The 27,259-nt window shown below is 37.2% G+C and overlaps 1 protein-coding gene across 1 annotated transcript in view; it reads right to left on the bottom strand.

Annotated features, from left to right (window-relative positions):
• The window catches only part of NCAPD3 (non-SMC condensin II complex subunit D3), a 67,783-nt gene that overhangs the window by 24,780 nt on the left and 15,744 nt on the right, over window positions 1-27,259 (bottom strand). Inside the window, exons 4-19 of the mRNA XM_028120799.2 lie at window positions 25,770-25,954; window positions 24,938-25,102; window positions 24,768-24,829; window positions 24,504-24,591; window positions 22,299-22,432; window positions 20,781-20,853; window positions 19,614-19,739; window positions 19,234-19,486; window positions 17,565-17,621; window positions 17,225-17,314; window positions 11,545-11,618; window positions 10,878-11,012; window positions 9,855-10,075; window positions 4,171-4,362; window positions 3,742-3,839; window positions 3,530-3,645 (exon numbers count right to left, since the gene is read on the bottom strand). Of these exons, the coding sequence (XP_027976600.1) occupies window positions 3,530-3,645; window positions 3,742-3,839; window positions 4,171-4,362; window positions 9,855-10,075; window positions 10,878-11,012; window positions 11,545-11,618; window positions 17,225-17,314; window positions 17,565-17,621; window positions 19,234-19,486; window positions 19,614-19,739; window positions 20,781-20,853; window positions 22,299-22,432; window positions 24,504-24,591; window positions 24,768-24,829; window positions 24,938-25,102; window positions 25,770-25,954 (2,069 nt within the window). The remainder of the gene's footprint in view (window positions 1-3,529; window positions 3,646-3,741; window positions 3,840-4,170; window positions 4,363-9,854; window positions 10,076-10,877; window positions 11,013-11,544; window positions 11,619-17,224; window positions 17,315-17,564; window positions 17,622-19,233; window positions 19,487-19,613; window positions 19,740-20,780; window positions 20,854-22,298; window positions 22,433-24,503; window positions 24,592-24,767; window positions 24,830-24,937; window positions 25,103-25,769; window positions 25,955-27,259) is intronic.

The raw sequence follows: 27,259 nt of genomic DNA, 5'->3' as shown, positions 1-27,259 counted from the left end.
ATTTTCTCAGAAGAAAATCTATGGTCTTCAAAGGCATAACCATAAGCCATGAGAAGTCCTAGCCAACATGCTTTCGAATCTTTGCTCTTTCAGCAATCTGGCTAGAAGAACTAAGCAGAATTCACAAAGAACAGTATATATACACAGCACACACACACACACACACACACACCTTTCTCCATGTGCCCTTTAAGAGCAAAAAGCAAATATCTGGGAAGATCCAGTGCCCTGATAAAAGATCTATAATAATGGATTATAGATTATAGATCCCCTCCATTAATAGAGAAAAACACTACGGTTCTTCTAGCATATGTAGATGGTGAATTAACTACTATAGTAAATAGTATACTTTAAAAAGACAGAAAAAAAAGAATAGTTGTTATCATTTTGAAATGTATTCATTAAAGACAAGTTTTCAGTCCTTGTTAGTTAAAATAACGTCAAGTGGTCGCCATCTCTAGTATATCACCTCCATGGCAGCTGAGAGAGCTCAGTCACATTCTACAGCTCTGACTACATTGTCTCTAGGAGGCCAGTCCAAAACACCCAGGTTGAGCTAAGTGGCTCCACTCCAAGACTTCCATGTTATGTTATGCACATTTCTATTTGAGGAATGATTATATTATTTTTTTAAAGATTTTATTTATTTATTTGAGAGAGAGCAAGTGGGGTGGGAGCGGGGAGACGGAGGAAGAGAGGGAGCAGGAGAGGGAGGAGCAGACTCTGCGCTGAGCGCAGAGCCCGACTTGGGGCTCAATCTCACAACCCTGAGATTGTGACCTGAGCCGAAATCAAAAGCTGGGCCGCTCAACCGAATGAGCCACCCAGGAGCCCCAGGAATGATTATATTATGTTGAAATCACCTGTTTCCATGTGCATCTGCCCTATTATGCTGTGGGTGCCTTAGGAAGGGACTGTTTTAACCACCACCCCAGGGCCCAGCAGCACTACCACAAAATGGTGCTCAATGTTTACCACACTGGGCCAAACTATCACTTGATCCAAATGTTTTTAGTTTGACTTGGCCTAAAATGTTTCAAAATGATTGTCTTTATTACTTTTTATAGAATTATTGTACTTATTTTAATAGATTGCACAGCCTGGGCTGTGATGCTGTCCAGAACTTCTGAAATCTGTATGCTCTATCCTGGCAAGAAGACAAAGGTTAACTTGTGTGAGACCTCAAGCCTAGAACTGGGCTGGGTAGTTGGACTAGAGCTTTTGGAATCACAGAATCTGGGAGAGAACTGTCGCGGCCATCTAATCCTGGGAATCTCTTCATACAGAGACTCATGTCAAGTTGTCCAGCTTCTCTGTGAACACCTCCAGTGATTTAGGATGTGTTTTGAGGCAAGTCCCTCCATTTCAGGCAGACCTCGGTATGTTTTTTCTTTAGTTGGTTAATGTTTGTCTCCTCACGATTTCCACTCATTGGTCTGTGATGCCAAATAAATCTAATTCTTCTTTCATTTTAAGGTCCTTCATATAGTTGAACTTAGCTAGGCAGCCTATCCCACATAATTCTTCCCTTCACCAGCTTAACACCCAGGTCCTTCAGCTGTTCCTTATACAACCTGCTTTGTAACTGCCTCACCAAATTGCTCTCCCACTGACAGATTCAATTTTATCAACATTTCTCTAAGGAGTTGCCGCTGAAATTAAATTAGAACGTGCCAACTTAGATTTCACCAGTACAAAGAGGAGAACCATCACCACTCTTATTGTAGTCACTATTTCTATTAATACAGTCCAAGATCTCACAGACTGTTTCCAGTGATAGCCACAAAACACTATTAACTGGTGCCAGGCTTATAGATAGCAACAATGCCCCCAAACCCATGTCTTTTCATATACAATGCTGTTGAGCTAGATCCTGATCATCTATTCTTTGGGCAATTTGTTTTTCTCAGTAAAATATAGAATGTTCATTTACAGAGAAAAGGAAAAGAGAAGCATGTTTAGGGGAAACAACCAGGTCATACGAATTTAAAATACCCTAAGATGCTGGAAAATCTCAGGACCTCAGTCCATTGTCTATCACCAAGGGAAGTGGTATTGGCAAAGCTACAACCCTGGCCTTTTTTCACATGTGGTAGTAATCTCTTTTAGTTCTCAGTTTTTAAATGTGAAGATAACTCTGTCTTCCTCACAGGCTCTAACAGTGATGTAACTTACTGTGCTAACAACTGTGGGCCATTAGTGAGCAGCCAGTGGCTTCTTAAGGCCCCAACGCCACCAGTATTATAGATCACTCTTCCTCCAGCCAGTGCTGGTGAGAAAAAAAAAAGATTGGGAAGGCAGTCAGAGGCCTTAGTTCCAGGCATGGCTCTGCCATTAATCAGCTGTGTGCCACCAAGAAGACATGCCGGATTACAGTTTCATAATCTGCCATATACATTTCTGCCTGCTTTTTCCTACATCATTCTTTCTTCGTGAACAGCTTTTGTTTTGTTTTGACCTGTTTTCTGCTATTCAAATATGCTCCCTACTTAGGTAATGTACCTTATTTAGAAGTTTTTCTTGGATCAAGAGATAAATGGCTAGAAAAAAACAAAGAAAGCAAGTATCCCTTTCACCAGATGAGCCAAAAGGTACATGCCAGGAAAACACCAGACACCATTTACAATGGGAAGAGCTGGGTATTTTTAGTTAAGTACATTTCAACCTGTTTTCAGTTCTAAACAAAAAAAGTTGTAATATACTTTCCTATTATTATGTTACTACAAATAGAAGATGTCACATAGCACATACCCTTCCCAATGTCTATCACCCAGCCACCCCATGCCTCCCACCCCCCACCACTCCAGCAACCCTCAGTTTGTTCCAAGGAAGGACTTTCTTTAAGGAACTTATATATAAGAAAAGGAAGCACAGGAATGTAGCTGAATGAAGCAAAAATATTTTTATTCTGGGAAATTTAAAAATATTCCAGCAGTTATTTAAATTAACTTTTGACTTCTAGAATCATTAATAACTCGTCTTAAAATTTTTCGTTATGATTAGCATTGTCTAGGAGTATATTTCATGATAAAAACAGAATACATGGCAATAAAGTAACTTATTAGAGAAACTGATATGGCTATCTTTTAGGGAGTCAAAGTAATGGCTCTGTCTCAGGCAAAACCCTGGCTTGGATTTGTGTGTATGTTCTACAGAAAATATGAGCTGTAGGTTCTGGCCAACTTTGGGGACATGACATAGGAAGAGGCATTAGAATAATATAGCCTTCTAGTAACAGGACAGGTATTTTCCAGGAGTATAACCTCTCAAATGATCAGAAATCATCTCCTAGAAGACACTTGTACCTAGAACCAAGGTGGTGACTTCCTGAGGGAACCCTGTGTCATTAGTAGCCAAGATCCTCTCAGGGAATGTCAACTGCTTGTCACATAAGTATTGTAGTATCAGCTGCTGGAGACTACCCATTCTTGTAGGTTCTCCACAGAGAATACTCTTCAAACTTCAAAACAGAGTAATATGTATAAGTACAAACAAACGACAAACATATCCAGGAGAGTTTGTAGCCTACCTGTTCTTCCACAGGTGTCTCTGCAGATGCTCTACAGAGTCTTTGCAAAGTATCAACAGCTGAGCTGATCAACTCTAGAGACCACTGGAATCCATTCAGCTTACACTTGACCACATCTAAAAAGAGAGTCAAAAACCCTCCAAATTTAACTGCTTAAAATATATATAAAGTGAGAAGCAAAGCCTTTCCAAGAGTCTCCAAAAGACACTCACCAGTCACCTTGTCCCGGGTGCTCTTAGGAAGATGCTTTGCAATATGCCCAATAACACACAGAATATGTCCTAAGGTGTTTGAATTGGGATTCTGTTGACTAGGAAAAGGACATAAGGAATATCAATATAGAGCCAAAATAAACTCTGCTGCCAACCAATAGTCTCTGGATTGTTAATACTGGAGGAATGTAGGGTAGCACGGTTTAGGAGTCAAGTTGTAGGAGCATTAAGGCACTTAAATTACTGGGACAAAGGGTAAACTGAAAGCTTAAAAATTAGTTTTATCTTTCATGTTTGTTTTTATACCAGAATTTAAAGACAAGATCTATGTATATGAATAGCTATGAAATAGCCCACTTCCTTAAGACATGAGCTTTGTTTCCAAGAATCTTCAGTGTCTGTCAGCAACTACATTATAAGCATGCAAACCTGCTGATTTTCTCCCAGGACTCTATTATTTTGGTGTAGTCCAGCTTGGGGGATGAGCAAGCAATCTTGGAGAGCAGCATCCAGGCTGGTGCAGAATGTTCTGTGCCAGTGTAGGATATCACATTGTTTATAAAACTGGATGAGAATTTCTCTTTCTTGGACCAGATATGAAAGGCCTTATTTAAATAGCGGCTAGAAAAAAAGATGGGAAACATCTTTTGTAAATATACAAAACTGTTCAGAGCAGCCCTCAGTGAAAGGTTACCACCTTCTGTTGCTCCAGGACTCCTCTGGCACATCAAACGTCTATGCAGAAGTTCCTGGCTAGTGACATATTTGATACCAAACTAGCTATTTTTAAAATTTTTATTATACAGAATAAAATATATTTATTTCTCCCCTTATAAAGAATTTATTTTTAAAGTAAAGAATAAAATTTCATAATTCATTTGAGACCCTTCTTATCCTCATTCCCTCCAATTTTGCTATATAAACATAAGGGATGAGTTACCAGTAACAAATACATCCAGAGATTAGAGGGTTTTAGTGACAAAAAGCATAGACATTGCTGTTTTTTCAATAGAAGGACTGGAGACAAATGACATCCTAGCATTTAAATACGGTGATATTAAACAAGCTAAACTTTGCTATGACCTGCCAATACCACTCAGAAATCCATATTTCAAACCCTTTAAAAATAAAACAAAAAAATGCTTCTGGCATATTAAGTGCTGGTGTTATGTTATTGTTTTATATCATTTCTTATTTGACTTCTCATAGCACTGAACGAAATCACATGACTGATGAAACAAATGCAGTTACATATCTAAGCAAAGAGAAAAATACACTTCTTCCCACAATTAATTCTTCCTAAACTGCTAGGAACATACACACACACTCACACACACTCATATACAAGACTATTTCATTAAGTGAAAATAAAAGAAAGGAATTCTCAAAGCGTGCAGAAAACAACTGTAACAAAATAAACACATCTACACATAATAACCACATCCACATAAATTAACAGTTTTACATATTAGCTCCTGATTAAAAATCTATCTATAAACATCTAGAATTTTACTGCAGGTAACTCATAACATAATTTATATCTAATTACGGCCCAAAAACAACATACATGCAATCAGCAAATATTTTAAAATTTATTAAGAAGAATCACACAAAATATTAAGTAATGTTTACTCTAAGAAATGAACAGAATGGGAAAAAAATCCTCTGAACTTCCAGTTTTGAAATCTCAAATTTGCCTCTTCTGACAACTCATACCCCTCCACATCAGCTGTATAGTTCCCAAAAAGCCTCCCTCAATTAGCTTACCCCTCAGCCCCACTGTTGATCACAAGCCACTCCCTATCAAGTCAGAATGTTTTTAACAGATACTAACCTGGTTCTTTTGTACGGCACCACTGACGGCTAGCCTAGTATCCTAGTGTCCAAACCAATGGACCATGTTCAGTCCCCATTTTCCATAACCTCTGCCAGACGTTACTGACCACTCTCTCTGCCCTCGTACTCTGGTCTGTGGTCTACTTGGTGGATCGCTTTTATCTTCCCTTCACTAATTCCTTTTCTTCAAAACACTCTAATGGCTGATTTTGAAAAGTTCTATTCTTAGTCCCCTTCTCTTATCTACAACAGAACCCTAGATGATCTCATTCATTACCAAAATGAATTACCACTTAGACATGAGAAAGCATCGCAAGCACACGTTTTTTTTTTAAATTTAAATTCAAGTTAGTTAACATAGAGTGTAGTATTGGTTTCAGGAGTAAAATTTAGTGATTCATCACTCACATACAATACCCAGTGCTCATCCCAACAAGTGTCCTTCTTAATGCCCATCACCCCACCTACCTCCCCACCAACAACCCTCAGTTTGTTCTCTATATTTCAGAGTCTCTTATAGATTGCCTCCCTCTCTGTTTTCATCTTATTTTATTTTCCCTTCCCTTCCCCTGTTCATGTTTTGTTTCTTAAGTTCCACATGAGTGAAATCATATTATTTGTCTTTCTCTGATTTACTTCGCTTAGCATAATACACTCTAAGTTCCATCCACATTGTTGCAAATGGCAAGATCTCATTCTTTTTGATCACTGAGTAATATTCCATTATATGCGCGCACGTGCACACACGCACGCACACACACACACACACACTTTATCCATTCATCAGTTGATGGACATTTGGGCTCTTTCCATAATTTGGCTATGGTTGATAGTGCTATAAACACTGTGGTGCATGTGCCCCTTCAAATCAGTATTTTTGTATCCTCTGGATAAATACCTCGTAGTGCAATTGCTGGATCATAGGGTAGTTCTATTTTTAACTTCTTGAGGAATCTCCATACTGTTTTCCTTAGTGGCTGTACCAGCTCACATTCCCACCAACACTGCAAAAGGGTTCCCCTTTCTCTGCATCCTCGCCAACATCTGTTGTTTCCTGACTTGTTAATTTTACCCATTCTGACAGGTGTGAGGTGGTATCTCACTGTGGTTTTGATTTGTATTTCCCTGATGATGAGTGATGTTGAGAGCATCTTTCAATGTGTCTGTCAGCCATCTGGATGTCTCCTTTGGAAAAGTGTCTATTCATGTCTTTTGCCCATTTTTTAACTGGATTATTTGTTTTTTGGGTGTTGGGTCTGATAAGTTGTTTAAAGATTTTGGATACTAACCCTTTACATGATGTGTCATTTGCAAATATCTTCTCCCATTCCATAGGCTTTTAGTTTTGTCGATTGTTTCCTTTGCTGTGCAGACATTTAAATTGGACTTCCATCTCCTGCCTTCCCTCTGTTCAGAAATCTGCCCTGCCTCTGCTTTCCATATCTCCAGTGAATGGAAATCCCATTTACCAGTTATTTTGGATAGAATCATGGAGACTTCAGTCCTCTAAGCCTTTGCATTGTTATTTTCTGTCTGGAAACTCTCACTATTATGGCTGCCTGGTTAATTTCTACTTATTCCACCTCTGGGAATAATTCAGCTCTTGCCACCATCAAAAGGAAGCCAACCTAAGCTAAAAAAGAAAAAAGTAAAAAAAAAAAATCACCAATGCCCTCACCACTATGCCCTCCCTCTTTGCTCCTAAAACTCACTTTTTACTAAAATTGTGAATTTATTTTGTCTCTTTCCACCAGACTGTGAGAAGTTTGAGTAGAGGAAGTGTACTGATTCCTTTCAACCCTCAAATCAAAACTTTACCAATTCTGTACTTCCACTTGTTAAATATCTTTAAATATACTTCATTCTCTTCATTTCTACTGCCTTCTCCTCGATGCAAGTCCTCCTCATCTTTAACTTAAATCATTTCAGTGCTGGCCTGTTTTCTTAGATTCTAGTTGTCTCCTGGTCACCGAGCACAAGTCCCTTTGCTACACTTCCTGTGAAACTGAAAGTGGACCTGAGAAGCCAGCAAGGGGGAGCTCTCACGCCTACCACTGATCATCAATTGCAGACCCAACAGAAAGGGTTGACTTGTATTCCCAAGAGGAACAAGCTGACTTTACTACTCCAGCCAAGAGGAAGGATTCGTCCTAGCCTGGTGACAGCCAGCCAATGGAGAAACCATCACCACCTTGAACTCTCACTTTCTTTCAATGGGCTTTCCTTCAAAGCAGCCCTTCCCACGTCTCCCTTTTCTCTAAAAACTAACAGTTCCTCTCCTTTGATCTCCAGACTTGCCTGTGGTTTGTCATAGCTCTGCTATTAACATTTTGCTGGTAAAATAACTGGGCGTTTTATTTTCAAGGTTAATACTTCCTAAAATATAAAATCCTCTATTACCCATCCACTTTAAATTCATCAGCAGCCTCCCCCTCCCATTCTGTTTTCAACCTAAAGTCAAACTCCTTGGTATGCTATGTAACAACTCTGCAGTATGTGGACCCTGCTTAACATCTCATTTCATTTTATGTGCACTCCAACAAGCACCGTTTCCCCACCCACAGTGAAATCCTATGGCTCCTAACAGGACACAATGCTTATGCCTCCATGGCTTTGCATTGGCTATTTGTTTCCCATGGACATGCACTTTTGCCTCCTTATTAACTTTCAAGATTCAAATTCAAAAGTCATCTGTTCTGTGAAGTCTCTCTCTTCCTGAACACTTCCTGATGTTCTAGCTACTTTCTGTTTATCAAAGAACATACCACAAGATTTTGTTTACAAATGTTTATAGAACTCTATTCCACCAGCTACTTTTCTTAATAATCCTTTTTGAAAACCTGATTCCCAAGCTCAGTAGTTCTCATACTTTTTCATCTCTGGGCACTTTTGAACTCAAAAAATTATGCACCACCTTGAAGAGCTTTGGTTTATGTGGGCTATATCCTGCTGTGCAGAAATTAAAACTGAAAAATTTAAGAATATTTATCTATTAGTTAATTTAAAAATAACAATAAGCCAATTTTATGTTAACATAAATGCATTGTTTTACAAAAAAATCACAATCTTTCTCAAAACAAAATAAACTTGGTGAGAACACTGTCATTGCTTTTACTTTCTGTAAATCTCTGTATGGTCTGGCTTAAACAAAAGACAGGCAGATTATTATAGCTGCCTCTGCATTCAATTTGCTTCCAATATTATCATATGGTTCCAGAAAACTCTATTGTACTGTGAAAGAATAAAAGTGAAAAATGGCATATAACATCTTAATATTATGATCAAAACAGTCTGAGCTCATGAATCCTTCACACTTTGAGGACTGCTGCCCTAGCTCATTTTCCATAACAGCTATTCCAAAACTTTTTTACACTTAAGACCCTAATTCTATACTCTCCTTCCTGACTTTGAGCAAATACATTTTTTTTCTTGTCGTAAAATATACATAATAAAATTTATCATTTTAACGATTTCTAGGTGTACAATTCAGTGGGGTCACACTGTTATGCAATCATCCATCCCCAGGACTTTGTTATCACCCCACATGAAACGTTGTACCCATTTAACAGTAACTCCCCATTGCCTTCTCCACAGCCCCCACTAAGCACCATTTTACTGGTGATCTGTCAGAGCCACAGAACGGCGTTTTACAATACAAAATCTAGTATGTTTCTATTGTATGATAATTCCTCCATAACTACATATCAACGAGTAGGGAAGTGTTTCTTACATGATTAAAAAAAAAAGAAAAGTCAGTCAAGGTAGTGTAAACACAAGCTAATTGTAAGATTACTGCAGTATAGATTAAAACTTACTAATACAACATGTGCTAACCCCTCACTACAGTGTTCACTGTACAGTGTATGCTCAGTAAATGTTATCAAATGGTAAAAATATACTGCAGTAGTATCAAGCCAACCAATCCAATAAGATCTCAGGAAAAGTTTAATTTGAAAGAACTAGGAAGTCATCTTCCATAAAAACGAGTATGTGGAAAATTACTATTAATATGTCTATCAGTGCTTTCTACTACATATTAAGACATTAATTTAAACACTCGGAGAAAAGCAAAGGAGGTAATCAAAGACTTCACAAAAAATTGTCACCACAAAAATGCTAAGCGATTTGAATTGGGTCAAGAAAAAAAAGACCAAAAATTGAATCTTCATATACGTTAAGTAATTTGGAAAGCTAATTTTCCAAGACCAATACAGAAATTTTAATAAAAAAACTTTTATGGCTTTCTATATGGAAAAGAAGTCACACAATTAACATACCTTAGTTCCTGGTTTTCTGTACTAAGGAGAGTAAGAAGTGCCCAAGCCAGTACCTGGCTATTGTCTCCAGTGTGGAATTTATTGTAATGCTTAATGTTCTGTAACAGGAGCTGGTCAAGGCATTCCAGAGCCTTTTCCTGCACTGTGCTCTCACAGTCCATCACAGCTGGGATGATCCCTGTCAGCCAGGCTTTCTGTATCTGGACACATCCAGGTTGGGCCTTAGGAATTAAACATCATTAAGTCATAAAGAAGTCTGACACTACCAGAAGTCTAAATACAAATCAGTGAGGCCGTGGTCAATATTTTGAGACAGGTTAAAAATAGTCACACACACACACACACAAGTACAAATAAACCAACAAAGTGAAAAAACAAATCAACATTTGAAATATATGTTAAAACAAAGTTCAATCTCCAATTACTGTATATCAGTGCATACTGAAATTTGAAATTTAGGAAGTCATTACTGTATTAGTAGTAGTAAATCAGCACTTTTTAGTAATTCAAGATGAAGAGCAAAAGACAAATATTTATCCCAAGGAGCAATTAGAATAGATGTTGACAGAGGAAGTCAAAGTATGCATTACTTACTGTTTTCTATCATGAAGTAAAGAAATAAACATGCTTTTAAAATTCTTCAAAAGCTAATTATTTGGCAGAAGTAAATTAAATATCAGATTAGTGGATCTGTTCTTTTGGCAGTATCACCTACTAGGTCTTATTGTGCAAAAATTAATCTAGGCCTCTGACCTAACCAAATTCATTTTAAAATTCATATTTCTATGTGAGATTTAAGCTGAAGTCAAGAAAAGGCTAATCATTAGCAAACTCTAGCATTAGTTCATAATTAATTATAATATGAGACATAATCTATCATATGTAATTGAAAGATACCTCTTCTCTTACACTATTTAGTCCTACAGTAGACTTGGTAGAATTTCCAATAGGCAACTTAATTTTTAGCAAGAGGTGATTATTTACACTGAATTATTTTTAATGTAAAAATGTACTGTTTCTCACCATAAGAAGTTCAGTAAGAGACTGTAAGGCCTGCTTTCGGACAGATACTGCAGGGTCCCGACACTGGTCCTGCAGAAGTGATAGCTCTTCTTTCATACCTGAGATGTCGCAGTGTTTCAAAATACTCACTAATACCTAGAAGGAACATATGTAACACGAACTGATGACTTACTCATAGCAAAAAGACACACTGTAGACAAAAAGAAGACTTAAGTCTGTGGTTCTTAACACTTTTGAGGTCACTAATCCATCCCTCCACCTGGTAACATCCCACCTTTTCAGAATCTAATGAATGCTAAGGCCTCTCTCTGGAGAAAATTTGACATACGTTTTACATAAACAAGTATTTACAAACAAATTCAGGGGTTACATGAATCAAAATGGATATCAAAATCCATCCATGGTCCCCAGATTAAGAATCCCTAATCTAAAAAATGTTAAGGATATAAATATGTGATTCTTAAAAAGTCAACAACCCAGAGGAAATTTAAAAACAGACAAACCTTTAGTTCATCTCTGTAATTTATATATACAACAGGATCAAAGTGAACAAATGTTAAGTGAAAAAGAAATTAAATAATGATTATAGCTGGGGTTTTTACAAAATATTTCCAAGTTTTTAGTGCTAAAAAGAGCACATTCAAGGATATCTAGAAAAAACTCACACCTGCAGTGCAGACTTCCTAACGTTGGTCTTCTCATCCCTGATTCTCTTTTTCAGCATTGCCATGACACATCTCACTGTTGAGGAAATGTCAAAGAATCATTATGGTCTGAGAAAAACTGTATTTAGAGTATCTAACATCTCACCACACAGTACTGAGAAAATACTCTAAAAAACTTGACTAGCTTCTTTTAAATCCCAAGAAATTCAAGTATGAAATAATGTAGAAAAAGAAAAAAAGTCAAATAATTAGCTAGTCACAATAATGCAAAAGGCAAAATAGTATAATTTTAAAAGGGCATAAATTCTTGAATATTAAAAATTCAGTTTTTAATCCTGGCTCCTATGTCTAAAATTCTGAATGAATTATTTAGCTTTTCCATTTTGTTTAGCTACAAAAAAGGAATATCTAAATCACAATTTTTTTAAAAGACTAAATAACATATATAGCCGATTTAAAACTTTTTGATCACAGGCCCCTTTACACTATTAAAACTCTCTGAAGACTCCTAAGAGCTTTTTTGGTAAAAATCTCTAGTAAAAAGATTTAATAATTCATTTCAAAATAGGAAAATGTGTCACTATAAATGGACATTTTTAAATGAAAACTAATTATATTTCCCCCAAAAAGTATTTAGTAACAAGAATGGCATTGTTTTATATCTTTGCAAACTCTTTAAGGTCTGGCTAAATAAAAAACAGTGGAGTCTCATCTCTGCTTCAAAATCAGAATGCTCTAGAGTGCAGAGTCTTGATATATTATGAAAACAACATTAACTTCAAGGACCTGCTGAAGGAGGCTAAGGGATCCCCAACTACACTCTGAGAGCTGCTGATGTATAAGGAAATACATTACGAAATGAAATAGAGAATGGAAAACAATAGAAAAAAAATCAATGAAATCAAAAGTAAGTTCCTTGAAAAAGATAAACAAAATTAAACTTTTAACTAGAAAAAAAGAAAGAAGATTTAAATTCTTAAAATCAGGAGAAAAGGAGGGAGCATTACTACTGCCATTACAGAAATAAAAAGAATTTGCAAAGAAATACTATGAACGATTTTGTTACATTCAGTAATCTGGATGAAATGGAAAAATTTCTACAAAGATAAAAACTATCTGAGAAACAGACTCAGAAGAAACAGTCTGAATATATCTATAACAAGTAATCAAAAACCTTCCTACAAAAAAACCCCCAAAAAACAAACAAAAAAACCCCTCAAAACAAAACAAACACCTTCCCACATGTGCACAGAACCCCAGGACCAGAGGGCTTTACTGGAGAATTCCGTGAAAGGTTTAAACAAAAATGAACACCAATTCTTCATTAACTCTTAAAAAAACAGAAGAAAACACTTCCTACTACATTCTGTTAAGCAGTACCCTGAGAGCAAAACCAGACAATAAAAACATCTCAAAAACTGAAAACAACAGACCAAAATCCCTTGTGAATACATACATAAAATCTTCAACAAAATATCAGCAAATCAGATCTAGCAAGCTACAAAATGGATTATATACCATGCTTGGGATTTACCCCAGGAATTAAATATATAATCAATCAATGTAACTAATACACCTTAGCAATATAATAAAGGACAAAGACCACATGATTGTCTCCACAGATGAGGAAAATGCATTTACAAAATCCAAAATCCTTTCATAATAAAAACACTCAACAAACTCAGAAGAGAAGAAAACTTCATTACACTGATAAAAGTCATCCTGAAAAAGCTCACAGCTAACATCACACTCAATGGTGAAAGACTGAAAACTAAGTACAGAAGAAAGACAAGGATGTCTGCTCTCCCCATTTCTTTTCAATACCGTACTAGAGAGGTTCTCGCCAGGGAAAGTTAGGCAAGGAAAAGGCAGAAAAGGCATCCAGATGGAAAAGAAAGAAATAAAACTCTCTGCTCACAGACGGCATGAGCTTACAGATAGAAAATCCTAAGGAATCCATACATACACACACACACACACACACACACACACAATTAGAACTAGTAAAATTAAACAAGGTTGCAGGACACAATGTCAAACCATCAAATATCAGTTGTAAAAACCAGCAATGGACAATTAGAAAATAAAACTAAGAAACTACTGGAATTTATTATAGCATCAAAAAAAATAAAATATTTAGGAATCAAAGAGCAAGAACTGTACACTGAAAACTAAAAAAAAATCACTGAAACAAATTAAAGAAGAGCTAAATAAACAGAAAGGCAACCCATGTTCATGGACTGAAGGGCTTAATATTGTTAAGATCTTAATATTGTTAAGATCCCCAAAGTGATCTACAGATCAATCCTTACCAAAATCATAGCTGGCTTTTTTTTTTTTTTCCAGATATTGACAGATGATCCTAAAATTCATATGGAAGTATAAGAGACACAGAATAGCCAATTTATCTAGAAAAACAAGGATGCAGAAGCTATACTTCCTGATTTCAAAATTACTATAAAGCACCAGTAATTAGCACAGTTTAATACTGCCATAAAGAGAGACAATGGAGTGTCAGTGGAATAGAATTGAAAGTTCAGAAAAATCTCATATGTCTATGGTGAGTTGATTTTTGACAAGGGTGCCAAGAGCATTCAAAGGAGAAGAAAGTCTTTTAAACAAATGGTGCTGTGTCAAACTGGATATTCACATGCAAAAGCTGGACCCCTACGTCACACCATATGCAAGAATTAACTAAAAACTGATCAAAGACCAAAACATAAGAGTTAAAATTATAAAACTGAGAGGAAAATATAAAAGCAAATCTTTCTGAAAAATTAGGCAGTGGTTTCTTAGCTGTGACACCAAAAGCACATGCGAAAAAAAGAAAAAGTGGACAGCTAGACTTTATCAAGGCTAAAATGTTTCATGCTTCAAAGAACACCATCAAGGTGCACCTGGGTGGCTCAGTCATTAAGCACCTGCCTTTGGCTCAGGTCATGATCCCAGGGTCCTGGGATCAAGCCCCGCATCGCGCTCCCTGCTCAGTGGGAAGCCTGCTTCTCCCTCTCCCACTCCCCCTGCTCGTGCTCCCTCTCTGTTAAATAAATAAAATCTTTATGAGACTGACGCGCTACCTACTGTGCTAACGAGGCGCCTTAAACAAAATCTTTAAAAAAAATAAAATCATCAAGAAAGTGAAAAAATAAACCCCCAGAATGAGAAAATAAATACTTGCAAATCATATATCTATAAGGAATTTGGATCCAGAATACATAAAAAGCTCTTTCAACTCAAAAATAAAGACAAATAACCCATTTTAAAAAATGGGCAAAGAACTTGAATAGATGTTTCTCTAAAGAAGACACAAAAAAATGTGCTTAACATTGTTAGTCATTAGGGAAATATAAATCAAAACCACAGTGAGATAGATACCACTTCACATCCACTAGGATGGTGACAATACAAAGAATAGACATGACAAGTGTTAGTAAGGATGTGGAGAAATAAAAATTATTACACATGCTAGTGTGTAAATATGAAAAATGGTATGACCACTCTGGAAAAAGTTTGGCAGTTCCTCAAAATGTTAAACACAGAGTTGCCACATGACCCAGGAGTTCCACTCCTAGGTATATACCCAAAAGGAATGAATATATTTACATACAAAACTTGCACAAGAATGTTCATAGCAGCATCATTCATAATAGCCAAAAGATGGAAATGACCCAAAAGTCCATCAACTGATGAGTGAACACACAAAATGTAGTATTATCCACACAACGGACTATTATGTAGCTGTAAAAAGTAATGAAATATTGACATGTTACAAATGGATGAACCTTGAAAATGTTATGCTAAGTGAAAGAAGCCATCCACAAAAGAACACATGTTATATGCTTCCATTTATGTGGAACGTCCAGAATAGGCAAATCTGTAGAGACAGAAAGCAAATTAGTGGTTGGCAGAGGCTGGGGGAAGGGGAGAATGGGGAGGAACTGCTAATGAGAATGGGGTTTCTTTTTTGGCAAAGGATATATTGTGAAAATTGATCAATTTTGTAAATACAGTAAAAACCACTAAGTCATACACTTTAAATGGTGATTTTTATGGTATGTGACTTACATCTCAAAAAAAAAAAAAAAAGGATTCCCCTCTACCTCCCCCAAGAAAGCACCTAGCACTTAACTTGTTAAGACTGGAGTCAACACAAACGTTCAACATTTTTGCAGAATAAACTCTTTATAATATTTTAGGAAATCGGTTTATATACATATTGAGTTATTGCTCTGAATCTGAGTAATACATGCTAATATCTAGCCATATAAATCTAATTCCATGCTGATCTTTCAGGCTGAAATAATAAATAATTTTCCTCACAGCACTTTACATAGACCTCAGCACTTACCTGACAACATCACTATTTTTTATATATATAAACATGTAGGTAAAATTTGTATACACACACATTTATTATTCCCACTGCTCCTCAACAGATGGAACTATGTTTTATTAAAGTCTGTGTCTACAATGCTTAGCACAGATTAGAAGGGGCCAAATAAATGTTATAGAATAAATTAATAAATCTAATTATATATAATTAATTCTCTACACATATATTCTCTCACTTATCTATCTGGAAAAATCACTTCTCTAAACATTATTTTCATAGACTCTAATAACAGCCCTCTGTGAAAGACAGGGAAGGTATTAGAATCATTACAAATTAGGGTGCTTGGTTGGCTTCCATGTCTTAGTCAAGCAACTACTTAGTACCAGAACTGGTATAAGAATTCAGACTGCCTCTCATTTCTAAATAGAGTGTTCCCCACTATTTCATGCTATGTCATCCTATAGATGAAAAAGGAGCCGAGAGAAGTAAAGTGACTTTTTCAAGATCACACAGGTAGACAGACACAGAATCTGGGAGTAGGCTCCAGGTCTACCCACTTACCATTCCAGGTTTGTTTCTTTCCCCTCCTGAATCACATTAGCACTTAAGACATCCCAGATTACTCTAGGTTCAGTAAGTCAATGAAAAATACCAAGCATCACTTGTATCCAGAATCCTGTGCTGGAGGCCATGGGAGCAAGGACCCCACAACCATTCCATAGAGAATGTATGGTTTATCTTATTGCTGAAGAGAAATTATAATCTAAATTCTGAATTGACTTTTTCAATGTGAGCTTCAATTCACAGTTCCTTATCATTTATTAAAAGTGAATTCTGGGATGCCTTAATCAGAGTCAAGAAGACATGGTAAAAAAAAGTAATGAGGAATTAAAAATAGGAACAAGATTGGGTACAACAGTATTCTTCATCTTTTCCTTTTCGTTTTTTTTGTTTTTTTGTAATGACTTTTTTCCAAACACAAATTTATTATGTGCAGCACTTTCTCTAGTATCTGGTCCCTTTTCGGTCAGCAATCCCATGAGTTCACAATGACTGCCTTTAGAAAGGAAATAAAATATTTGCTAATATTCTCTTATGTGTTACAGAAATACTGCGGTTCAGTACATGATAAGTGGAATGTAGCTTGTTCTTTACCTTAAGATGAAAGAGTACAGTGCAAGGACATCAAAGATACACTAAAATAGAAATTATTCCAAGAAGAAAGATGTTCCAATTGTTAAGGGTGAATTAATAAGAAAAAAAAAAAATCCAAGGTTTTTAGACACTACTTACAGTTGTCTGAAATCCAATAGTTACTACTCATCCGATAGTAATAAAATTTGACATACCCCCAGATCCATCTGTTTCACCACTGCTGTCAATATTGATCACCCCTGAGCCTCCAGAAGGGTTAAGTGTTTGCCTCTGATAGGAAAAAGCTTAAAAATAATAAAAAAAAAAAGTTCAGTCATTAAGATAAAAATTTGTTACACCTCTTAATAATATAAGCATGGCATATTACACATTTAAATTACTACATTATTATTGAAATGAATTTCAATTTCCTTGATGAATAAAGTTCAATATTAAAAAGGTAAATATGGAAATAGAAAAAACGTCAAATACCCAGCAAGTCCTTTAAATAAAAAAGACAATTATTCAATATTAGAAAATATATTCACCCATTACCTGATGAATTTCTCAGTAAGGTACCAGGATGGCTGTCTATTCTTGAAATTGCAGGACCTAAAAAGAAGCAGATTGATAAGAGGGGAAAATGTCATAGTATCATAAGCCCCAAGTAAATATTCACAGAATAACCAAAATCAAGATAATTAGGTCTAAAGATAAGACAGATTCTAAACTGCTGACAATAAAGTTCTTCTTGGTATGCATTTGAAATGGATGGATATTAGGCCCAATACAGCCAATACCCAACAATGCAAAGTAGTAGTATAAGCAGCCAACAATCTCACCTCTAAAATATGAATATCTAAAATACTCTAAAAGGCCTTTCAAATTTATCAGGCTTGTCTAACAAGCATACCTTGTTTTTTTTGTTTTTTTAAGATTTTATTTTTATTTTTCGACAGAGAGAGACAGCGAGAGAGGAAACACAAGCAGGGGGAGTGAGAGAAGCAGGCTTCCCGCTGAGCAGGGAGTGCGATGTGGGACTCAATCCCAGGACCCTGGGATCATGACCTGAGCTGAAGGCAGACGCTTAACGACTGAGCCGCCACCCAGGCACCCAGGCATACCTTGTTTTATCACACTTTGCTTTACTGTGCTTCACAGATAACTGCAGTTTTAACAAACTGAGAATTTGTGGTAACTGCAACAAGCAAGTCTATGGGTGCCATTTTTCCAACAGTATTTGCTCATTTTGTGTCTGCCACATTTTGGTAATTCTCAAAATATTTCAAACTTTTTCAAATTTATGGTGATCTGTGAACAGTGCTCTTTGATGTTACTATTATAATTGTTTTGGGGTACCATGAACCATACCCATATAACACAGCAAACTTAATAAATGATATATGTATTCTGACTGCAGATGTGGAAACATCAAGAGAAGCAGAATTAGAAGTGGAGCCTGGAAATGTGACTGAATTGCTGCAATCTCCTGATAAAACTTGAACAGATGAGCAGTGACTTCTTACGGGTGAGCAAAGACAGTGGTTTCTTATGATGGAATCTACTCGTGAAGAAGTTGTGAGGGTTGGGATGACTCCAATTTTGGAAGAAAGTTCTACTGTGGGTAAAATGCTATCAAACAGTATCACCTACTACAGAAAAATCATCTGTGAAAAGAAGAGTCAACTGATGTGGCAAACTTCATCGCTGTCTAATTTTAAGAAACTGCCACAGCCACCCCATCCTTCAGCAATCACCACCCTGATCGGTCAGCAGCTATTAATACTGAGGCAAGACCCTCCACTGGCAAAAAGACTGCAACTTGCTGAAAGCTCACACGATACTTAGTATTTTTAGCAATAAAGTATTTTTTAATTATGGTAAGTACTTTTTTTAGATATAATACTATTGCCACCTAACAAATGACAGTGTATGATAAACGTAACTTTTATATGCACTGGAAAACCAAAAAATTAATTTGACTTGCTTTATTGCAATATTAGCTTTACTGTAGTGGTCTGGAACCAAACCCACAGTATCTCCAAGGTATGACTGTATTTAAAAAGTTATTCAACAACAACATACACTGAAATTGATCTATGAGGGTAAAAGTATATCATACTGTATCTATTACTTTTGCAACAACAAAGAATGATTTCCCTTGAAGTCCAATTTCTTGAAAAGCACAAGACGGGTTCCATGTCACAACGGTCACCACACTTACTGTTAATCAGAAGTTCTAGTATGCTCTCCGATGCAGTGGTAACAGATACCTCCAGGCAATGTGCAAAACTGGACAGTGCCTTGCTGCGGACAGTCGGTGCCTTGTCTACACAACGGTCAAATATAATTTCCTGCACCAAGAACTTATGCTTTAAGATCTTCTGATGCTCCAACGAGAGAGTGTTATCTACTGCTCTTTCAGGCAGTTCCAAGAGAGCTAAGACAACATCTAGAGTAAAAACCCTGTGTGGGATCTGATAAAGCAAAATCACAAGAATATCCATCAGACAGGAATAAAAACCAAAGGATCCCTTGTGTATTCAGATCTCCCTGTCAGGAGGTTGCAGAGCCAGGAACCAAGATTTTATGCGTATCTCCTACCTTGGAACTTCGTGAATATCTGTAAAGCCAGGCAATGAATGTAGCATATTCCCTGCTGGGAAGTTTGCTGAGTAGCTGGACCAGGGACTGGGCTGCATAGGTCCGATACTCTGATTTATCAGTTACCTGAAACACAAGCATTGAGAGGCTGTCCGGCCACTGTCTACCTACAGGACAACTGAAACACATGTTGTGATACAAGTGGAAAATTAGTGAATGTAACTAGTTCAGTGAATAATTAAATGTTATAAAAATGAGTAGCAAATTTTAGATTTCAGACCCCTTTGAAAACTAATCTATAAGAAATCTCTAAGTCCTCCCCTCAGAAATACAAACTTAGCACGTAATTTCAGAGAGTTTATGGACCCCCCAGAATCTACTGCATTCAAGTTAAGAATCATTTGTCCACCTGAGAAACAAACAGGGTTTTAGAGGGGAGGGGGGAGGGGGGATTGGTTAGCCCAGTGATGGGTATTAAGGAGGGCACGTACGGCATGGAGCACTGGGTGTTATACGAAAACAATGAACCGTGGATCACCACATCAAAAACTAATGATGTATTGTATGGTGACTAACATAACATAAAAAAATTTTAAAAATAAAATGAAATTAAGAAAGACTAAAAAAAAAGAATCATTTGTCTGAACTGCTATAGAAATTGAAGAGATAATCATAAGAATTTGAACATTAACTGGATATTTGATGATATTAAGGAATTACTGTATATTTTCTTTGGCATGTTAGTATTTTGTGGTTATGTTTTTAGAGTTCTTACATTCTAGAGATACATATGAAATATTCAAGCATCATCGGATGATAGTGAAATTTGCTTAAACAAAAAAACCCCAACGTTCACATGTGTTGAGGAAATTATACCTTATAGGGGTATAAATGACACAAAATTATTGAAGGTGGTTGCTCATCACCCTATTCTATTTATTCATATGTTTGAAATTTTCAAAATAAAAAGGATTCCCCCCCAAAAAGAATACTCTGTCAATGGGAACATGTAGTGAAAATATTAAATAAAACTATTTTCCACAATGATAACAGACTCATTCCCAAGAACAAATACACATATAAGCACACACATTTACCTTCACATATATCATATATTTTTACCATCATCATTATCATTATTACTATTACTATTGAAGCAAATGGTACCTTGGCACAGATGTGCTGGAGTAAGATACGAAGGACTGGGAATATATTTTCCTTTAGTTCATCCACAAGTGAGCTATTTAAAAAAGAAACCATTGGTTTAAAATACACCAACTACATAAAATAGTAATTTCTCGCCTCTGTTCTCTAACACCATTACCTCTGTGTTTTAGAAATCCTGAATATTAAAAACTATTTACCCCATATTGCAAGCATTGTTTCAGTGAATAGAGTTTCACAGGAGAAAACCGTTCACTGTGTCCTATGCGTGGTTTTAGAGAGCTGCTGCCATGCAGACAGCTATAGTCAGGGAGGAGCAAATGTGCAATCTTCGTATGACTCTTTTGGCTATTTACTAAATTTCACATTAAGACTCTAAAATAGATCCTTTTGGGGTAAATAATAATAAATGAGACACAGCAACACCTTGTGGTAGCTCAGTGAAATGCTACCATTTCAATGGCTTTGTTATCAATACCTCTCCAAACTTTCACCCAAGATTATTATTGGGTTTTTTTTTTAAGTTTACTTATTTATTTTAGTAATCTCTACCCCCAATGTGGCCTCAACCCCATGACCCCAAGATCAAGAGTCACACACTCTTCCGATTCAGCCAGCCAGGTGCCCCAGATTATTACTGTAATGTCCAGATTTAACCCATCTTTAATGTTTATCTGTACCATTAAATGGATACTACAGCAATTGGAGATACCACGAACTGTTATGGAAGAGCCAAAATGGGTGTTTACACTTAAAGGATCTTAGTTATTTAATGTTTTAAAAAATCCCTCACAAGAGATATTTGCTCAATGATGAGATGACAGCCTATATATGCCTGGATTCTACCATCCACACCCCACATCTCCAACTACACTATATCCTATGAACACCTACAGGCATGTACACACTCTCATACACCTACCACTTCATTCTACCACCTCCACAATGCATGCCAAATATTCAATAAAGGAGGAAAAGAAAAGCCAATGACATACCAAATATGTCTATCAATTATTGCTAAAGAAGTAAAAATTGACTTAATTCTTCCCTTTAGGAAGTATGGTCTGTAGGGGGAGGGGAATAGAAAAGTGAGAAGAAACAAGGAAAAAGTGGCAAGGAACAAAGAGAAAGAGACTCAAAGAAGACAGAAATACAAAAAAGGAAAAGAAGACGCAGCCTTGTGAGAGAGGCAAACACTGAGGCAGATGATGATAAAACAGAGAAGCAACTCATTCCTCAGAGCCTGACCTTATAAGGCTGGAGGGAATAAGCTGGAGGCCGGTGCTGGCCCATGAATTACAGACTCTCTATCCCTCAACAATGCCCCAGTGCAGAGGCTACCAACAGTGACACCGGCCACGTGAACCAGAGGAACTCTGAAGTACTTTACTTTGGCCCCCAAAACCACAACAGGCCAGAAATCTGTTAGTTTCCATAGGGGTCAGAAATCTTGGTTAGTACAGGGCCCAGCAGGCTTAAGGGACAGTGATAAAGAGAGTGAAAATCCAAGCTGTGCCTCACCTGATGAACTGGACCGCCTGGTTTCTACTGTTGATGACTGATGTTGTAATACTAAGGGGAGCACGATGGGCTCCTTCGCCTGCTTCTAACATTAATATCACATTTAGCATTTGATGGAAAACACAACCTATAACCTGGAAGAGAGAAGAAAATTCTACTTAAGGCATGATAAAGAATCCAAGGGCCTCGAAGACAGTGATGCAGACCATGGTAAACCATTTCTTTTTTTTTTTTTTTTTAAGATTTTATTTGAGAGAGAGCACACAAGTTGGGGGGGAAGGGCAGAGGAAGAGGGAGAAGCAGGCTCCTCATTGAGCAGGGAGCCTGACATGGGGCTCGATCCCAGGACCCTGGGATCATGACCTGAGCCGAAGGCAGACGCTTAACTGACTAAGCCACCCAGGTGCCCCAGGGTAAACAATTTCAAGCTGTGTGAAGATAAGTCAGGTTGATATAGTTTTTGGGTGAACACTGGAAATACGTTTCTTGGACAATTACCAAGTATTCAATAAACACATGATGGAAAGAGTGTGAAAACACTGCTTACAGATAGTGATAGGAATATCATCTAGTTTTTCGCCCTACCCTCTCAAACTGTAGCCCTGAAATTAGGGCAAGTAGAGGATTGTCACTTCTAAATGGCAAAAAAATGCCACTGCTAATCCCTTATAGAACAAGGGACAAATGGTACTTTACACTTGTTCTTCCAATATATCACCTCATACAATTTATTCGACTACCAAATTCATTCATCCTGTAAATAAAACATGTACTGAAAACCACATATGTGGCAGGTATTGTGTTAAGCACATTCATATATACTACTGGATTTAATCTTAAACCTCACAACAACTGCATAAGGTAAGTGAGGCATTTCCATTTTATATATGTTATTATTATTTCCACCTTATACCTAATAAAAGAGCCTCCACGGCTAAAACAAACATGTCTAACGTCAAGTCAACACTCTCACGACTAAAAAATACATCTGGAGAGACACTGTGGACCTAAAGGCATGAATTTCCCCATCCAGCTAAGCTTACAAATGTTACAGAGAGCACAGAAATTGAAAGCACTCATGTCAATTCTATCCCATCCATATTTTAAACACAGAAATGGTAATGCTATAATAAATTATAAAATACAGCATGTTTCCTAAACAACAGGCATGGTGCTCAGCATCTGACAGGCATTCTTTCATTTCCTCCTCCTGACAACCCTATGAGAAGACTGAGGTTTGGAAAGGCTGAGTACCTCAATACAAGAAGGCACAGCTGACGAGGGTGGAGCCACAGTTCAACCACCAATGTACACAACCCGGCCCAAAGCCTGAACCTACTTCTTTTTTTCTTTTTTTTAGACTTTATTTATGAGAGATAAAGAGAGAGGAAGAGCAGAGGGAGAGAGACAAGCAGACTCTGTGCTGAATGCCCAGCCCGATGCGGGGCTTGATCCCATGACCCTGAGATCATGACCTGAGCTGAAACCAAGAGTCAGCACTTAACTAACTGAGCCATCCAGGTGCCCCCCGAACCTACTTCTTAACCACCATGTGACTCGCCCCGGAAATTAAGTGTAGCAGAGCCACCAAAAGTCACAGGACCTCATTCTATCACATTTTTTGTAAAATCTTGTTTTATTAATGACATCCAAGTTTAGTAACACCACCATGCTTGAACAACCCTGACTCCAAAGTTTAGATAGTGATACTATTAAGTTAACTTGGGGAGCAAAATCCATATATGAATACTAACTAGGAATGACAACCAGTAATATTTCTGTAGAATTCTCAACTAAAATGATATAAATACTAATAGAAATATTAAAGCGCACATGAAACTTGCCAAAGAAAACTTGAAAATTCCAAGACTGTCTGTTCTTTTGAGAATAATCTGGTGACTATTTCTCTAAAAATAACACTCTGTTCAGTGTTCTTCCTACCTAATTCACACTGGAACCAATTTTTGTATGAAACCTAACAATAATTTGCCATGGCCTCCAAATATTTGAATATCAATTTGGTTATGAAGAACAGGGAGCAAATAGAAATGGTGATGCTTTTCATGCTACAAATGATATAAGGTCATGAAAATGACTTGGTAAATTAAAATGGCATTATACCAAATGCTGCCAATGTTTTTCCATTATATGATTCAGATGCTTTCAATTCAACTAGTAAATAAATTACATCTTTTTCTCCTTTACCTTATCTCCTTCTCCATGAATGGAGGAGCAGAGCAAATACAATCCATGATAGGCGAGTTCTGGTACATATTTTGCTTGGTTAAGGTTTCTAAAGAAAAAAGGCAAAAGATTAATTAACGGATATGATTTTACTCGGAATCTTCCGTAACCCTATAATAAACCACATCCAAGTGAATAAATTCTACTTGTGTGCCAATTAGGATAAAATGGCATTTATACTTTTGCTAGAGCATAATTTTAGCACTGGAAGAATTAGTGGCTCACCTGGTCTGTGTCACATGAAATTCATGAAGAACTGGTTCAAAATTAGTTAATGCAACAAAGACCTGGAAAACAGATACCAAGAAGAGACCTGATTTTTCCTACTCGTTAAATATTAGCCATCATCTCTGCCCTCTGAGGTTGCCCCAAGGTTTTTTGGAATTCTCACTTACTTCTATACAATTCTGTATACACTGTGGCTTTTCTTTCAGGGAAAATTTGGAGAGCAGCCTTAAAAAATTCTTCAAAAGGTGAAAGATAGCATTTCGAATTTGACAAAGGTCTCGGGCAGAAAAACAAGTAATTTCTTCATCTTCCTGTTCTTCTATTTCATCTACCTAGATTATAAAGAAATGTATAGGTGACTGCATAGTAATGCCTAACACTTTGTCCCATGGTTTTCAATGTACTCAAATCAAATCCAGTTAAACTCCAGGTGGTTGCTGAATTGCTGAGGTGATATGACCCTGATCAGGTCCCTTAACTGCTCTGTCTCCACAGCCAGAACAATAAATCATTGGACTCTATGACTGCACAGTAGTTTCTAGCTCTGTATTTTTATGTCAATGGGAATTCTTATGTTTCTTAGAAGTTTTCATGTCAAAGAACATACACCATCCTACCTAGTTATCACACAAAAATTTGGCATTAATATTATTCCATTATACTCTTACGGACATGAGTCCTCAGGATACTTCAATCTTCCTGTCTAATGACAATAAGATAATGTGGCAAATATACCTGTTCGGATGTTGCCAAGCATACCCGGAAACAAGGCTGGCAAGAGATTATGGGGAGGTTGGAAAGATGACAAGGTAGAAATGTATTCTCAGTAGTACACAAAACCTGAGAACATCTTAAAGTCATACTGGATACCTGATGATACATTAGGATCATTTGGTTATAATCATGATGCCCCCAAACCGTATTTTAATATAAAGTTAATTCTTAAATCACAATCTTGTGTTGGTTCAGATATGCTTTACTATTCCATTTACATCTTACCTCAGTATCTTCTTTCCTGGGTGGCTTTCCTCTTTTCCTATTCCCTCTTGGATTCGCCTCAGAGTTCTTAAGCTGCTCTTTCTTTCTTTTCCGATTCAAGCTAGATTCCTGAGGCCAGCTCTTCTTTAGAATCAGAATACATTTGTCAAACATCACTTGGTGGAACACTTGATTGGCTACACTACCTATTTATAAAGAATAAAGAGTAAGTAGGTTAGATTTGTCTTGAAATCAGTCTGTAACAACAGATGAAAAATTAATAAGTAAAAATGAGTTATCATTAACTCCAAATAAACAATGACCCTTTAGCAAAAAAAGTACCATTCAACTTCAGCCTCAGGAGATGAGAAATAGTGCTGATCCGAAATAAATAAGGTATCCGTATCTGACCAGGGAGTAACTGGCTTTATACTTGTCATGCTGCCATAAACTATTAAACTGGACAAAAATGTATAAAATAACCATTTTAAGACATGGAGCAATAAGCAGCATAGAAACACAATCTCTGAGGAAGCAAAAACAAATGAGGTAAACCCCAAAATAACCCCAGTTTTGTGTTTTGAGGAAATTTCTCGACAACAGCAGAAAATGGTGAACCCAAGTACATTATGACGGTGTTACTAAGTTGAGACTACAGAATCAGAGTCAGGAAGGCAATGGTAGCTGGATTTTATGAAGGAGAGTACTGGAGAAGAGGAAGCTACACAGAAAAAGAGCTTCAGAGATCTCCATAGGGCTGAATATAAGCTAGGTACACAGAGGGTAAAACTTGATGAAGGTAAGCAAAGAACAATTTCCAAGGAGCTAGAAGATAATTTTCATAACACACAGGGCTGAGAAATATTTGACTTCTGGCCAGCCAGTGCTGAAACCTTAAACACCTGGAGCATTTAGTAGCCACCTTGGAAAGAAACACACATTTTTCTTTTTTAAAGATTTCATTTATTTATTTGACAGAGACACAGAGAAAGAGGGAACACAAGCAGGGGGAGTGGAAGAGGGAGAAGCAGGCTTCCTGCGGAGCAGGGAGCCTGATGCGGGGCTCGATCCCAGGACCCTGGGACCATGACCTAACCCGAAGGCAGACGCTTAATGACGGAGCCACCCAGGTGCCCTGGAAAGAAACACACTTTAAGAGTAGGGCTAAACTAGGGGGGCGGAGCAATATGGCGGAGGACTAGGAGACCTAGATTTCGTCTGGTCTCAGGAATTAAGCTGAATAGGGATCAAACCATTCTCAACACTTACGAACTCAACAGGACATCAAAGAGGAGAGTAGCAACAACTATCTGAACAGAGAAGCGACCACTTACTGGAAGGTAGGACGTGCGGAGAAGTGAATCTGAGGCGATATTCGGGAGGATAGACGACGGGGGAGGGGCCTCCGCCGGCCGCTTCTGGCAAGTGCTAGAGCCGCGGAGCACAAAATCGGAACTGTTAGAAGTCGGCTCCGCTGAGGGACATCGCTGCAGTGGCTAAGCAGGGGGTGG

Source organism: Eumetopias jubatus, unplaced genomic scaffold (genome assembly GCF_037043125.1).
Source record: "Eumetopias jubatus isolate StellerSeaLion01/CBP00866 unplaced genomic scaffold, mEumJub1_p1.0 scaffold_13, whole genome shotgun sequence".
Lineage (NCBI taxonomy): Eukaryota > Metazoa > Chordata > Mammalia > Carnivora > Otariidae > Eumetopias > Eumetopias jubatus.
The sequence above is the reverse complement of the archived record's forward strand: the minus strand, read 5'-3'. Positions and strand labels throughout refer to the sequence as shown.